Here is a 14,110-nt window from a genome sequence, read left to right on the forward strand (position 1 = left end):
ATACCAAGTGGACTTTTTTTTTTTCTTCCCTCCAGACGAGTGTGTCCTATGAAGGCTTTACCCTTGGTGTAATATGGTAACCACAGTTTACCGCAAACCATAGCAAGGGGATTAACGCTGCTAACTTTCATGTGGTTCCAGAGCCGTTACTATGCTCCTCGGAGAGCTCAACGCCTTTTCGTCTCGCTGCAAAGAGAACAGTGTGTTCAGAGACGTATGAAAGCCCCTCTTCCCCATCAGGATGCTGACAGAGGCCAGTGCATGCTCACAGCGGAGGTCATGCTGAGGGGAGAAAAGCAACTGGAACAGACACCTTCTTCACAGAGAAGTCAGTCATTCACGTTTGCTGTTGTGTACACCTCACTGCAAAAGATTTTGAAGTAGTTCATTTAAAAATAGAGCAGGGAGTCTGCTCTTGAGGCAGAAATAAAATACACATGCTAAGTATAACCTATTCCAGCCTATCAGAAAATAGGGCAAAGAGTAATAGCCCAAAAAACTCTGGGAGAAAGTATGTTTTAGAACAAGAAGGCTATCATACTATACCAATTTTACAAGATTAAGGGTAGTGGCAGCTTTTCATTAATATGGCCAGTCAATATTATTTTCTTTAAATTAGCATTTAACAATTTTTTGATATCTTGAGTTGGCTACTTTATTGTAGACATTTTCTTTTCCTTTTCCTCTGGCACGGACTGCTGAAAAAACAGTGAAAGAATACTATATAAAGGAGAATCTTCAGCCTTTATTAAACTCTCCAGAGTGAGAAGTAATGTACAAACAAAAGGAGTGGCTAAAGAAAATGACAGCTGAGAAGAGAGCCCACATTCTCAAAGAAAGGCTGGAACGGGTAGCAGATGACTGAGGGACCCCAGACAGTGCATTTCTTCTCCAAAAAAAAAAAAAAAAAGTAATTTATGCCTAATGAACAGTTCAACCATCACAAACAAGATCAGACAATTTGCCTCCCTGAAGGATACAGAGAAAAGCTGTGTTTATGTTAATTGACTTCCTCTCTTTAATTTTCCATGCAGCTGAATCACTAAGAATCCTCCTACATCCTATGGAGTTCTCACAAACATGAAATAACGGTCAAATCCAGCAACATAAAATGAGCAGATCCAAATAACACGCGTGTGTATGATGCACACCCACACATACATGGGACTTCAAACAAGCATAGCTGAGTATGGTAGTAACTCTCTATAACTCTAAACAGCATTTCCTTATAAAGTCTGAGAACTTTTTCAGAATCAGAATAGGTAAAGCAGAAATGTCTCTGCTACTCAGTAATTTTGGGACAGGAGGGTGTGGGTAGAGAAGRAGGGGGTTTTTCAGTGCAATTTGGTTACAAAGCTTGTTTGCACAGGGCTGTGCTGGCCTCACAGTGACTATTCATAAGAGATCCCCAGAAGAGCTGTAAAGTCTGCCTACAGCCCAGGTGCTATAATTGCTGTCTGTCAAAACAGAGCTGTTTTCTTAGCAAACATTTCAGAATGCCCAATGCTAAGTTGATTAGTTTGGGGGTTTCTGGGGAGGAGTATGAGGATGATGATCGAGGGACAGAGTCAAACTGATGACTTGGAGACAAAACTTTGATTTCATTAAAATGCTCCAGGGAGTGTTTAATTTCTCACTTGAAAGAGAATTCCTGTCCTTCGCCAGAAAGAGAAGCAGGCGATAGGAAAGAATTGTTACCCATAACATCCAAGGTCCCAATGTAAGAAGTGTGAATCAGTTCAAGACCCAAATGGGTTGAAAGGCAAAAAACCCAGCTCCGCTGCTCCTTGAGCATAGTTCTCAAACAGCGTAACAGTTCCCGTCCTGCAGAGAAGACGACTCCCTGTCGGTGCCCTCTGCATTCACTATTACGAAATCTCCTTCCTGTGGCATTCCTGAGACTTTCCTTGTGTGCAACAGCATTGAGAACCTCCAGCTTTACCCTAAACTTATTTCGAGCCCAGCTTGTTAGGTGCTTACAATGCGGAAAGACAGACCTGGTTCCCTCAKGTGCTGGCAGCAGCACTGACCACACAGAGCCTATTCAAGCCACCTAATGAGATCATGTGCAGGACTGCAAACAGGCTGAGCCTGTGCAGGTTCCAGACACCTGCGTATGTGAACTCCCTAAAAACCACTTCTCGCACGAAGCCTCACACAGAAATGTCAGGTCTGGGAAAGGGGGATCATGGGTGGAGTTGGCACGAGGGAAAAAGGAAGGAAATTAGGAGCACATAACTGAGCAAAACTTCAGCCATCGCTTGCAATTAAAGAAACTCTTTACAGACCCTTAAAGTGGCAGAAGGCATTAGTTGTGCATTTAGGCCATGACTTACAACTTCCTACCTGCATAGCACGGTTAAGAAAGGCAACGCAGATGGAATTCATCTGCAACCATAGTAGCTTCTTACAGCCCTCCTTAGGAAGCACTTGGTGAAGCAAGTTTATAATGGCCCTTCCTGTACATTATCTGCACTGCTGTGTTTTCCATCAGAAGTCCTTGCTCCTGAACATCCCCAGTATTAAAGCAACTTCATTCGTACTGCTCAGGTTACATCAATGTCAATGCTTACTTGACGTCCCATGGTTTTAGGGGTTTGGAATGCTGCCATAAAAATTCACTCTGAGCGGAAATGTGGCAAATGAGGGCTCAGCCCTTCCTCATTTCTCAGGCAGATTCATTTAAGAAATTTTATAAATAACCTGCGAACATTTAAGATTTTTTTTGGCTTTTCTCAAAGCAGAAACGTTTTCAATTATTATTGTATTTGACAAAGGTTAATTGTGGAGTCTGAAAGCACATATTAAATTTTTTAATTAAAAACAAACTTTTTGTTAAATCCAGGGTAGCAWAGGTTCCTACTAGAGTGCATCTCCTTATTTCAGCAATACTTGATACATCTAATGACTACAGAGGACATGACAGTGGGTAATTACAAGGGTAGACCAAATGGTATGGAGAATAAGTGATAACATTTTATGACTATTTAGAAAAAAACCTAAAGAGATAACTAAAACATAAACTGCTTAAACATTTACTGCTTAAACGTAGTCGTTTCAATAAAATTCCAATAATGCAGTGAACTGATTTAACATTTTTTACTATTTTATTTTGTCTCTCTGTCCTCATTGGTTTAACAAACAAACAAAATTCTCAGCTCTTTCTTTCATTTTCTTTCCTTCACAGTTGCGGTTATTTTGTTATCAATTCTTAAAAATTAATGAACTGGAGTAAAAGGTTTGGAGATTAATGCACAGAGCAAGTGTATACTAGCGCAAGTTGTAGGAATGGGAAGTTTCTCTTAATTTTCTGTTAAAAACTATAAATAGTATAATCAAAGAATACATACAGAGAAAACTTCAGATTCTAATACCACTCTCTCATTGATCTCTTTTAGGTTTCCCATCATAGCTTATGCCTAAATCAAATCCCTGAGCCAGCAAATAAAAATTAATCCAAGAAGTCTAATATTTCTCAGGCTGATGAGGGAAGCCAACCTAGACTTGCCAATTCCTGTGCTACTGCTCTTGTAAATAGACCACTGTGGAAAAAATGGTCACCTCCTCTATCATCTACCCTGAGAAATATTAGACTAATATTATTACTAGACTTTTTCAAGCTAATGGTCAGTGTACAGCACTCTGGGAATACACCTGTGAGGCAGACATCATGCCAAAGGCTTTCAGAAAGCTCTCTGGCCCACTTAGAAATGCATTTACGCATGTTATCACTCTCAGCACTGCAATGCCTCAAATCAGGCACTAGCTCCACAAGTAGAATTCACCACCCAGAATTAGGTGCACAAATTCCCTATGCAATGAATGGGGAAAGTCAGGCTCCTCAGGGTGGAATTAATGACAGGCAGCAAAATGGAGGAACACTTTAACTAATTGACAGGAGAGAGATGTAGGACTTGTTTCATTCCTGGCTTTAGGAATTAAAACTATTGCCATGAGAGGATCTATCTGTAAAAGCGTGATCCACAGCCCATAACTGCTCCTTAAGATACGCATCCAAAATACACATTTCTGTACAACTGACTGGATCATCTTCTTTTACAGCATGTATGGGAGAACAGAATGATGAGGGAGGAAGGACACAGAAGTGATGACCCTATCTACAGTAATCTGTTTCTCTTTTTTTTTAATAAACTGACCAGGAACTGTGAAATTTAGTTGAAAACCTTCTTTAGTCTGAGACAATTCAAATCCACACTCTAAAACAGTCGCCTGAGTAACTGGACTATGATGTAGTCTATGATGGGACCCTTTTTTCATTTCCTCTTCAGAAGGAAATCCCTACTGGCAATACTCAAGCAGATTCCTCATTTCATATTAAGCTACTACAAATGGTATTTTACTTTTTATTAATTTGATGGTGCACATACGATCTTTATGTTCTTGCTGTACCAGCCAAACAGAATGTTCTCTTTATAAGAGTAGAAGATAGCTTTGCATTTAAGAATGGTAAAAGAACAGGTGGATTCTGCAGAAATTCTACAAAGTCTCGCTGCACATCCAGGCAAAGGTTTGAAAGTTAGCCCTCTGCACTCTGAAAAGAAATGCATCAGATCTAAGGAACTGCCACTGGAAATCTTCTGTTCCTCAGGGTTATTTTCTAGATTACACTTTGTTATACTGACTAATTCTTAAGGATTAAGCCTTCAGCTTCCCCACTCTGCTTCAAACCATAGTGACCACAATTGCATAACAAGAGCTGTTCCACCCTGCTCCAGAAGGGTCACAAATGGCCTCTGAAATAGCACGTACATGGGTTTGGAATGCTGCGATTGAGCAAATCAAGTACTGATAAAAACTGGAGCCAATACTACTAAAAAATGGGAGACTGAATGGTAGTCAAGTTATCAGCCAGCCTAACTGACTAACAGGCTGATTTCCATTCTAGAATTTGTTTTCCTTCCAGTTATCTTACATACAAATACTCTGCCATTTAAATCGCGGCCCAGTCACACCAATGAAAATGCATCACTTCTGATGCCTTTTATATACAGTTCCATAATCAATCAAAAATACCAGGTGTCATTATTTGCAGTTGCATAATTGGGGATAATACTAACAAGTCTAYAATTTAAAATCTACAACCGATGACTGAACTGGCATGGGACCTGAGGAGTCAGCTTTAACACAGCAATGGTGCGGCATGAAATACAGTAATATAGCACAGAAGAAATGTTAATCAGATCAAGAGCTCATATTACATGCTGAGAAGCTACAGTATTCATGATCTGTACATCTCTCGAAAGAAGCAAAGAACGGCCACATAATATGGTTCTGTACGGACACCCTTTGTCTAAATTACAGGTTGGTGCATGAAGACCCATATAAAAAAGGACCATATGAATGATCAAATTAATGTCTTATCACCTAAACGGATGCAACTCACTTAGATTTTTCTGTCTATTCCTATTTTAGTAAGGTCATGAAGTTCAATCCCTTGTCATCACAGGCAACTGTGATAACCAGACAACCATATAATCACTTTTAAAGTGATTATATCACTTATATTATATTTAAAGTGACCATAAAATTCACTCTTCAACCCACTATGGTGATCAGAACACTGTTCCAGAAATGTCACTGGTCTGATGTTTCAGATTAACAGAATTATACCTAGAACCAAATTGTGGCCCATAGTTTCAGTGAGAAAAGATTTTCCGAAGCTTGATGCAAATGATGGAGAGGTTTACAATTCAGAAATGCTCTCCTTGAGTTTCAGTTTATGATTAGGAAGGTTGTTTCTAGTTAAAGTCACATTACACTGCTAGTTGTGGTAGCATCGTATATAAAGAGGGGAACAGCAGGGAGGAGAATTTTTCTTATGAACTTCCTTGAATAGTCTAGATTCATAAACAATAGAGAGGTTAAATTTCCCAGATAGCCCAGAAATCTTAACTGGCCTGTAAATTACAATTCCTACATATGCTTGACAAGTTCCAGTGAAGATTACATAGCTCAAAATGCTGTATATAAGAATCTTAAATACTGCTTGCAGCACTGATAATTTTAAACACTAAAACTGAATGGATCCAGGATTGGGCCCCAGTCAATTCTGTAGCCCTTCTAGTGTCATGTATGTAAATTATTCTCAAACTCAGCAGACAAAAGGACACCTGTGATAATCTTTGCCACTCTAAAGAGGCTTCTTTTAAATACAGCTCACATTGCTTTTTTGCATACAAATAAACAGTAGCAAACAGGATATGATGGGGAAAGTTCACCCCACAAAAAAAAGGTTGAGATGTCTCATTGCTGCAGCCACAAGACAATAAAAGAGATTGGTTGAGACTTTTATAAGTTCTGATGGTCAATCCCACTACTGCTGATTGGCTCATAGGATTTAAATATCTCCATCTCAAGTTTTATAACTTGCCTCTCTAGGGAATTACTAAGCTTTTTTCCAGAGTCTGTTTAGAAGGGAAACCATTCACTTTGGAAAATACAGGACTAATGCCCCTACTCTGGCGGCTCTGGTTTTGGCTTTGCCTCCTCTATTCCCTATCAGACACAACAAGAGTGAATTTGATTGCTTTGAGTCAACAATCCTAATCCATAAAATTCAAACATCAGGACGCCAAGGACCAGACTTCACTCACAAGCATTAACTATGTCAGGCTCTTATTTCCTGAAATTAATGGAAAAATCTGAGGCAAAGTAAGATAAAGTTACAATAAGGAGGAATGCAATCAGTGATTACAGTTGTAGCAAACAGGAATCAGATGGGTATTTCCACTGTCAGGAAACCTAAGGCAAACACCACTTTCAGGTTGGAAAGAATCACTGTGTGATTAAACTGCTTGAAAATTATCTGTAGCCATTTCTGAAGAAGCTCCAAATCTGCTTCCTCCAATCAATTCTTGCTAAGTTTTTATTAACAGCCAGTGTAATTGAAGTGATCTTAACTCCAGCTAACCAGTTAATCTGATCCACTTTGACACTTGATGATAYACAGAAGCATTGTATAAAGAGGCATTCTTAAGAGAAACAGGATTAAAGCAATACAACAAAAATCTGTCAATTTGCAATGATATCGCATACCTAACTCCAGAAGAAACAGAATTCTGCTGCTTGTCTTTTCACATAGAAAAACATGATTGCCTCAAACTTCCTCCTTGAACTATGCCACTCATTCCAAATTCATTTTGGTTCAAAGTTGTCTTTCTAACTTCAACACCTCCATGGGTTTACTCCACCTTTTCCAGGAACTCGGTCTCTTTATATTTCTTAACTTCATATTATTTAGCATGAACTTTTCTTTCACYGCCTGTTGCTGTGACTACTATTCTGTTCCTGCTCCTTTAAACAATCTTATCTTTGCCTACTTTACTAAATATTCTGTCATTGCCTATATCTCAGGTTCTTCTTCTCATTTGTTACATCCCTCTTTTAATACTTTTGGCTTTCTTTACATTGACATTAGTTAAGTCAGGTACCAAAAATTGAAATAACAATGTTTTATGATGATTTTTTACATAATCTTTTAAAATCCCTCAGTGTTCTCCAGAACATTGTATTTTCTTTTGTAACTGCAGCCTTTCAGACTTCACTGTTACACTTCTTTCTTAATTGCACTTTTTCTGTTCTGAAGACATCCACCTTGTAGCATAAGGTGTATGCATACATCTGATTGTGTCACTTTGTAGCTTTGGATTGAAGCTTTAATGTTGGCTTTCATCTTTCTATGGGACAGTAACAGCTATTTGCTGTTATTACTGCCACTACTATCACAATCCAAATATCTGGTTTGGTATTTCTAACTTCTTGTTCCTAGTGTATTGTGTGTCTTAGGTCCAGATTCTACTGCTACTAATCCACAAAATATTAATGCAACCCACATATGAGAACACATGAACAAAAGAAATGGCATGTTGGATGAGACCAGTGGTCCATCTAGTGCACTATTCTACCTCTGACAGTAGCATTAGGAAATGCTGTTTACAGAGCACACTGTGTTTTATTTCCTTCATACTCCGCCAGCACCCAGAATTAATGTTATTACAGGGTACAACCCTGTCTAGTTTTTCTAGTAAGCACTTATGGATCTACTGTCCATGAACCTGTGTAAACCCTTCTTGAACCTGCTGGCCATGTCCGTCTCTACAGTATTTCGTGGCTGCAAGTTCCAAAAGCTCACAACTTGCTGCACCACAAAGCGCTCTCTGTTATGTGTTTTAAACCAATCTTTAGATTCACTGAGTGATGCCCACTTCTATTGCAAGGTTTGGTTAATAACAGTGCTGCAGTGAGCTTATCGACAGCTTCCATGAGCCTGTAAACATTGACCCTATTTCCCTCTCACTCAGCCTTTTTGACTCAAAACTGAAGAGTCACAGCCTCTGTAATCTCTCCTCATAATGCAGCTTCTCTATTTCCTTGATCATTTTAGTTGTCTTCTCTATACCTTCTCTTTGCATTGCCTCCTCCCTTCCATGTGGAGACCAGAAGTGTGACAATACTGAAAATGAGGTTGCCCCAAGGTTTTATACAGCTGCAAAATGACACCCCTGTCTTATTTTTGATAACCTAACTTATATTCTTGTTTTTTGAGCAGATCACTGAGATTCACTTTGCAGATCAGCCATAGACCTGAAACATACTGGTAATGTCATTGAATCCCACTGTGTTCATCCTTGATTTATCCACAAACAATACAGTAACTTAATCAATAGCTGAAAAATACTTTTAGGTAATTTTAATTGCTTTATTGAAAGAAGACAGTTCCATATCCCAAATCCCACTAATAGAATAAATTTCTGTGGCTTCTGCAAAGAGATATAGCTGGAAAACAGCTCTTTCTTCTAACTGCTAGCTTCCTGAAGGAAGAGAGAAAACAACTTCATTTACTCTGTAATATCACTGAGATCTGTGCAACCTTGGCTATATACCTACGCAAAATATAATGACTAGTTAAATACAATATAGAAAGCACTACAGGCTTCACTCATTCAGAAAGATAAAGGACAAATAAGATAGTCACAAAGAATAAAACAACCTTAAGAATTAGGATTAAATTCAACCTGGAATTATTATAGCAAGGACAGAGGTAAAAAAAGGCTGAAGTCCTTGAAATGAGATGCACACCTATCCTATAATTTAAAAAGTTCTCCTTTATCCATACAATCACTTCAATTTTCATTTGGTCAAGTTTAATAGCTGTATGCCTGACTGCATAAAAAGATCAGCTATAGAATCTAATGGTTAAAATAACATAGGTTAATCTGAAGTAGCTCTTTCTACTGACAACACTCTAATAAAACTTTGATGCGTACCTTGAACAYGATCTTTTTTAGCCACTTCATGCTACTGAACAATGGGAAATACAGCATGAAATGGAGGGTCATTGCACAGCAAAGATCATTTCAGCTAAAAATGTAAAAAGCTCATCTTCACATCAGCCCTCCATTTAGCAAAAGCATACAGCCTCTTCACAGTAGCCCTGTCCTCCTATACAAGTTTTCAACACCTGTGCAAGAGTCAATGTCCAAGGTTATAAATTCCCTTCCGCTGCAGCAAGAATACATTCTTTTTCCTTCAGCAAGTGGTTCATTACTACACTAACGAGCACTGTTATACTGTCATAACTTCCCCTATAAATAGATTTAAAAAAGGATTGACATTTATGTGCTCAAACACTAGCTTATATGCATATTTTTTAATCAGAGAAGGTAAAGTCTTGTTGGAAGTAAAAGTGCAAATTCACTTTCTAAAGGTGTTTTTTAAAACTGTAGATAAATTTTTAATTATGAATCTGGGCTCAAAAGTGGGCTTGCTCAACTTTTCAGGCTGGAGGAGAAACAGACCAGTTTTTATGAAAAGGCTTTGATTGCATTCATAGATATCATGGAATATGAACAAATGAAACAACTCTCACCACGCACCACACTACAGAAAGAAAACTGCAGTGGATTAAGCAAGATTTAGTTGAGCCAGTAGGAAAGAATGGGGGCACTTGCTCTCTGAAATGAAACTCCCTTGAAGCCATCAGCCACAGTAGGGAAGTGCACTCAGTAAGTTTACTTTCTATACACTGTAAGTATTCAGCAAGCAAAAATTATTCTTTCTTTAAAAGCTCCTTCACCCAGCACCTCTGCCATATATACCAAAAATAAGTGTAAAAAAATTAGCTTCATTTCTAATATGATACAAAAGATAGAACAATCAACTTTTACATCTCAACAGTATTCCTCTTTTTGCCAAAACCCTTTTCATACTGTCTTTTTTTTTTTTTTTTCCCTACTTGCCACTCAGCCAAAAGCAAGTGATTTTGGCTCTACGCCATTACTATAATCAGTGATACCAAGAAACTTAATCATGATGGCAGCAATGTCAGTAAAATCCTTGAAGAAGCCAAGGAATTTATGTACAGGCTTATTCAAAAGGAAATGTTCCCTATACAGAAGTGCTTCTCTTTAGCTCTCCTGTTACGGTCACACACAATTCCATGAAACATGCTCTCACGCTATTCACATACTTTCTGTGGACGAACAGCCACCTTGGCTTCTGAGGACAATATTCCAGAGGGAAAGAAACATTCATTAAGTAACAGTAAATAACTATGGCAGACTGGAATGGTTACTGGGCAAGATCAGCAATTCTGACCAACCCTTCCTCATGAGTATAGTTAACAAAAAAGGGAAAAAGGAAAATAAAAAGAGTGAGTGAAAAATGATTTCTGGGCAGATAATTACTTGGCATTTTCTAACCCATAATCAAGTTTAAAAACAGCACACTCTGGTTTCCTTGAGAGATGTCATGGGAAGCTTAATGTGAAGGGGCTGTGAAAGTCTGGCAATATTCATCAATATAAACTCCTACCTAGAACACCAAGAAATACTTCTAATCAAGAGACATTTCTTTTTCTATTTATTTTTTTATTATAATATGTAGCTCTCCTAACTCTCCCAAGAGTTAGAAGACCTTACCTGTGTGCTGTAAACCCAAAAATATGGAAAAGAGAACAAGAGATTAGATAGGAGACAAAGCTGATTGCCTTGGTGTCCAAGGCACAGAAGGAATCTGGAGACAAATTCTGACTTTTCTATGCAGTGGCTTCAGTTTCCTGAGTTTGCTTCCCCACAGACCTTCGATAAGGAGAGAGGAAGGAGAAGACAAAGCTCATATAGATGATGTGAGCAAGAGGACATCAGTATCATTCTGAAGTCCACACAAGGAGCCATTTTCCTAGGGCAAACATTTCTATTGTGTTGTATATATCAAAATGGTTTATGTTTTAGGCATAAATAACAGGCACAAATGATGAATGAGTGAAGAGTCATTAGTGCTGCTTTATTTCAAATTATATGTCCTTACTATTTAATTACGGAACAGGTGAGAAAATTGTAATTCTGTTCAAATGAGAATGTTTGAGCACGGTGCTCTAAATCAAAATGGGAGAAATGTTGCCAATACTGATTGATTAAAAAAAAAATCCTTTTCTGTGACAAACTCAGGAGTGTCATTGGATAGCCTTTCATTCATTCTTTTAGAAGAAAAAGATGATTAAAGAAATAGCGTGGCCAAAAATTATTAGCAACTCTACCCAACACCACTGTTGGTATTATTTGAGGGAGGCTCTTGAGAAAGAGTTGCAAGTGGACAGACTACTTTTTGGGATTCATTAGTGGGCAATTGTGAACAACATCTCATTCTATCCTACATGGGGGAGCTTTTGAACAAGAAAAGAAATCCAAAATCAAAAGAATGAAATAACAGATGCACTCATTATTATTTAAATTTGTTTGAAAAGTACGAAATACAGTCATCACTTGCATAAAACAGACTGTTATATCTAGTCATAAATCCAAATCCATTATACTAGCTCTCTGCTACCTTCCTCCAAGTATATTAGTTCAAAGACAATTTCTTCCTCTTCTGAATCGCAACATGCAGGTTACAAATGAGGCATCATGAAAAGAGGGATTCCTTCGGTAGTGATGAACATTGTTAGAGCACTGACCGTAATCCATATGAGAACATTGGTACAGCGAACACAATAGAATAGCTCACCAGTTAAGAAAGGACAGGTCTAATCTCAAAGTAATTCATTTCTTCAACTGTATAAGCAAGACTATTTGCGTCCATATTTTTGCTAACATTGGTAAAGTTCTCTATGAACAAGGCTGATAAAGTAAGCATTTCTAAAATTCCTGAATTTCTTCCTGTGACTGGAGTGGCACATAGAGAAAACAGATGAATTGCATTAAAATATTTGTTTTAATCTGTCTGCTATCAAAAAAATATCAAATAAGGCCTTTAAATGTTTCCCTTCAGCGCCAGCACCCTCCCACAAATCCATCCATTAGAGTTATTGTCTATTTTCAGGGTTGGAGTTGCTTATTTTTATTTTTTTGGACTGGTTTGTACCTACAAAGCGTTACGTGTGTTAGTGTAATTTACACGTGCAATCCCATGAGTGCAGACATTGTTATAGTCACACAGACATGTTTACACAAAGATAGCTCAAGCCTACAGATTTAGGAAAAGAAGCTACATCAATGTAAGTCACGTCTATAATGACAAAATTGCATTCAGTCTAAGGGTTGTACTAATGATTGTGCTGAGTTAGCCCTTTCTGTTGGGGCAGAAGAGGTGGAGTAGGGGAAGAAACACCTTTAACCATAATAGTTAAAGTGCTATAAAAAAATCTGTGCGTGCAGCCCAGGTCTTATAAGGAAATGTTCTTAAACATTTATTTCATGAAACACAAGGTTTCAATCAACAGCCACTGGAGACTCTGGGGTCATGATCTTCCCCGTGCTCAACCCCCTCAATCTTCTGTGTAGAGGTCAGAGAGGTTTACCCTCAAAGAATGAATTTGCCTTCCAAACACTTTGACTACGGAATAAACAGTTTCTAAGTCAGCTTGCAAAACTCTTAGCATTGTTTTCTAAGAAATATACAAATCCTGATGCAGCATACTAAGAGATTTCATATTCGTACTCTCTGTGGACTCTTTACAAATTAAGGGCCTGTAAAATCTTGAGTCTTTATTAAGTCTGTCAGCAACAGGTAAGTTGAGAAGAACACCATATGTTAACTTTAGAAGTCCATTGGGCGCATACATGGTATTCTTCAGCTATCCCACAGGCTTACAGTGCTTCTGACATCTTGATAGGTTAGTTTATCCATACCATGCTAATGAATACGTATTATGAATGCTCATGCCTGGCATCAGCTGGACTTGCATCAAAACTGAAATATCATGAGGCTGCTGAAATATGCTCTGATGGGTGACAGAGGTTTGAAGAAGAAGTAGAAGTAATAACACTTTGTAGCACCTAAAGCAACAAGGGAAAACACAAAATGATGCCTTTAAGACGTATTTGCAAATCCTGATTTGAATACTTTAGGGATTAAATGTTAAGATTAAGAAATGCTAGTAAATGCCACTTGGTCAAAACTAAAATGGAAGAGTTCTCTTCAGCAGAACTTCATGTGGTATTTTAAAAGAAGTTATGTCTTATTTTTCATTTGATAAAACATTCCAGCCCCGTTTCCACCATTGCTTCTATTTGATTGGGCTGTCTGGTGCCTAAACCCTACAGAGCTGCCATGCTGCAAGTAACGTGATATATTCTTTAGTATCCGCTGGTGATAAGTTACATTAATGAAAATCATCTGCAAAAGTATACCTGTTAATTTTGCTTTAGATGGATTCCATTAAAAAGTGCAAATCTTGGCAGGAACTGGGGTGAGACTTGCCCACTGTCTGGGTCCCTTTCCCACCTAGCCAACAGGGCAGACTTTTTAGTTCATTATCACCTCATCAGTGTTCCTGTCAGCTGCCAACAGTGAGGAAAGACTAAACCACTCACTAATTCCTGGCCTTTCTGACTCCACTGACACAGCAGTAAATCCAGAACAGATGGACCCTCTTTAACCCTCTCAATCCAATCACCTAGTTCAATCAGTCTAATCAAGCCACTCAACTCAGAAGGAGGAATAACTGACAGCTGCATGATGACTGAGGGACTGAATTGTTGCAACTCAGATCCAGAACAGAAAACACCATTTTATCTCCATTACATTATTGCTATGGGAGGCAGCTGGCCAAAGGCACCAGGCCCGTTAGGTAAGGCACAGGGACAGACCT

At 38.4% G+C, this 14,110-nt stretch overlaps 1 protein-coding gene across 5 annotated transcripts in view; it reads right to left on the reverse strand.

Annotated features, from left to right (window-relative positions):
* ERC1 (ELKS/RAB6-interacting/CAST family member 1) overlaps positions 1 to 14,110 on the reverse strand; it is a 315,358-nt gene that overhangs the window by 73,564 nt on the left and 227,684 nt on the right. The window contains exon 18 of one of the 5 annotated variants that reach the window (XM_026070419.1): positions 208 to 363. The exons of 3 other annotated variants lie outside the window; for them this stretch is intronic. In XM_026070419.1, the coding sequence (XP_025926204.1) occupies positions 330 to 363 (34 nt within the window). In that variant the 3' untranslated portion in view covers positions 208 to 329. Of the gene's footprint in view, positions 1 to 207; positions 364 to 14,110 lie in introns of those variants that run through there. One more of the 5 variants, XM_026070418.1, reaches the window with a different exon arrangement.

Source organism: Apteryx rowi, unplaced genomic scaffold (genome assembly GCF_003343035.1).
Source record: "Apteryx rowi isolate R43461 unplaced genomic scaffold, aptRow1 scaffold_31, whole genome shotgun sequence".
In the NCBI taxonomy this organism is placed as follows: domain Eukaryota; kingdom Metazoa; phylum Chordata; class Aves; order Apterygiformes; family Apterygidae; genus Apteryx; species Apteryx rowi.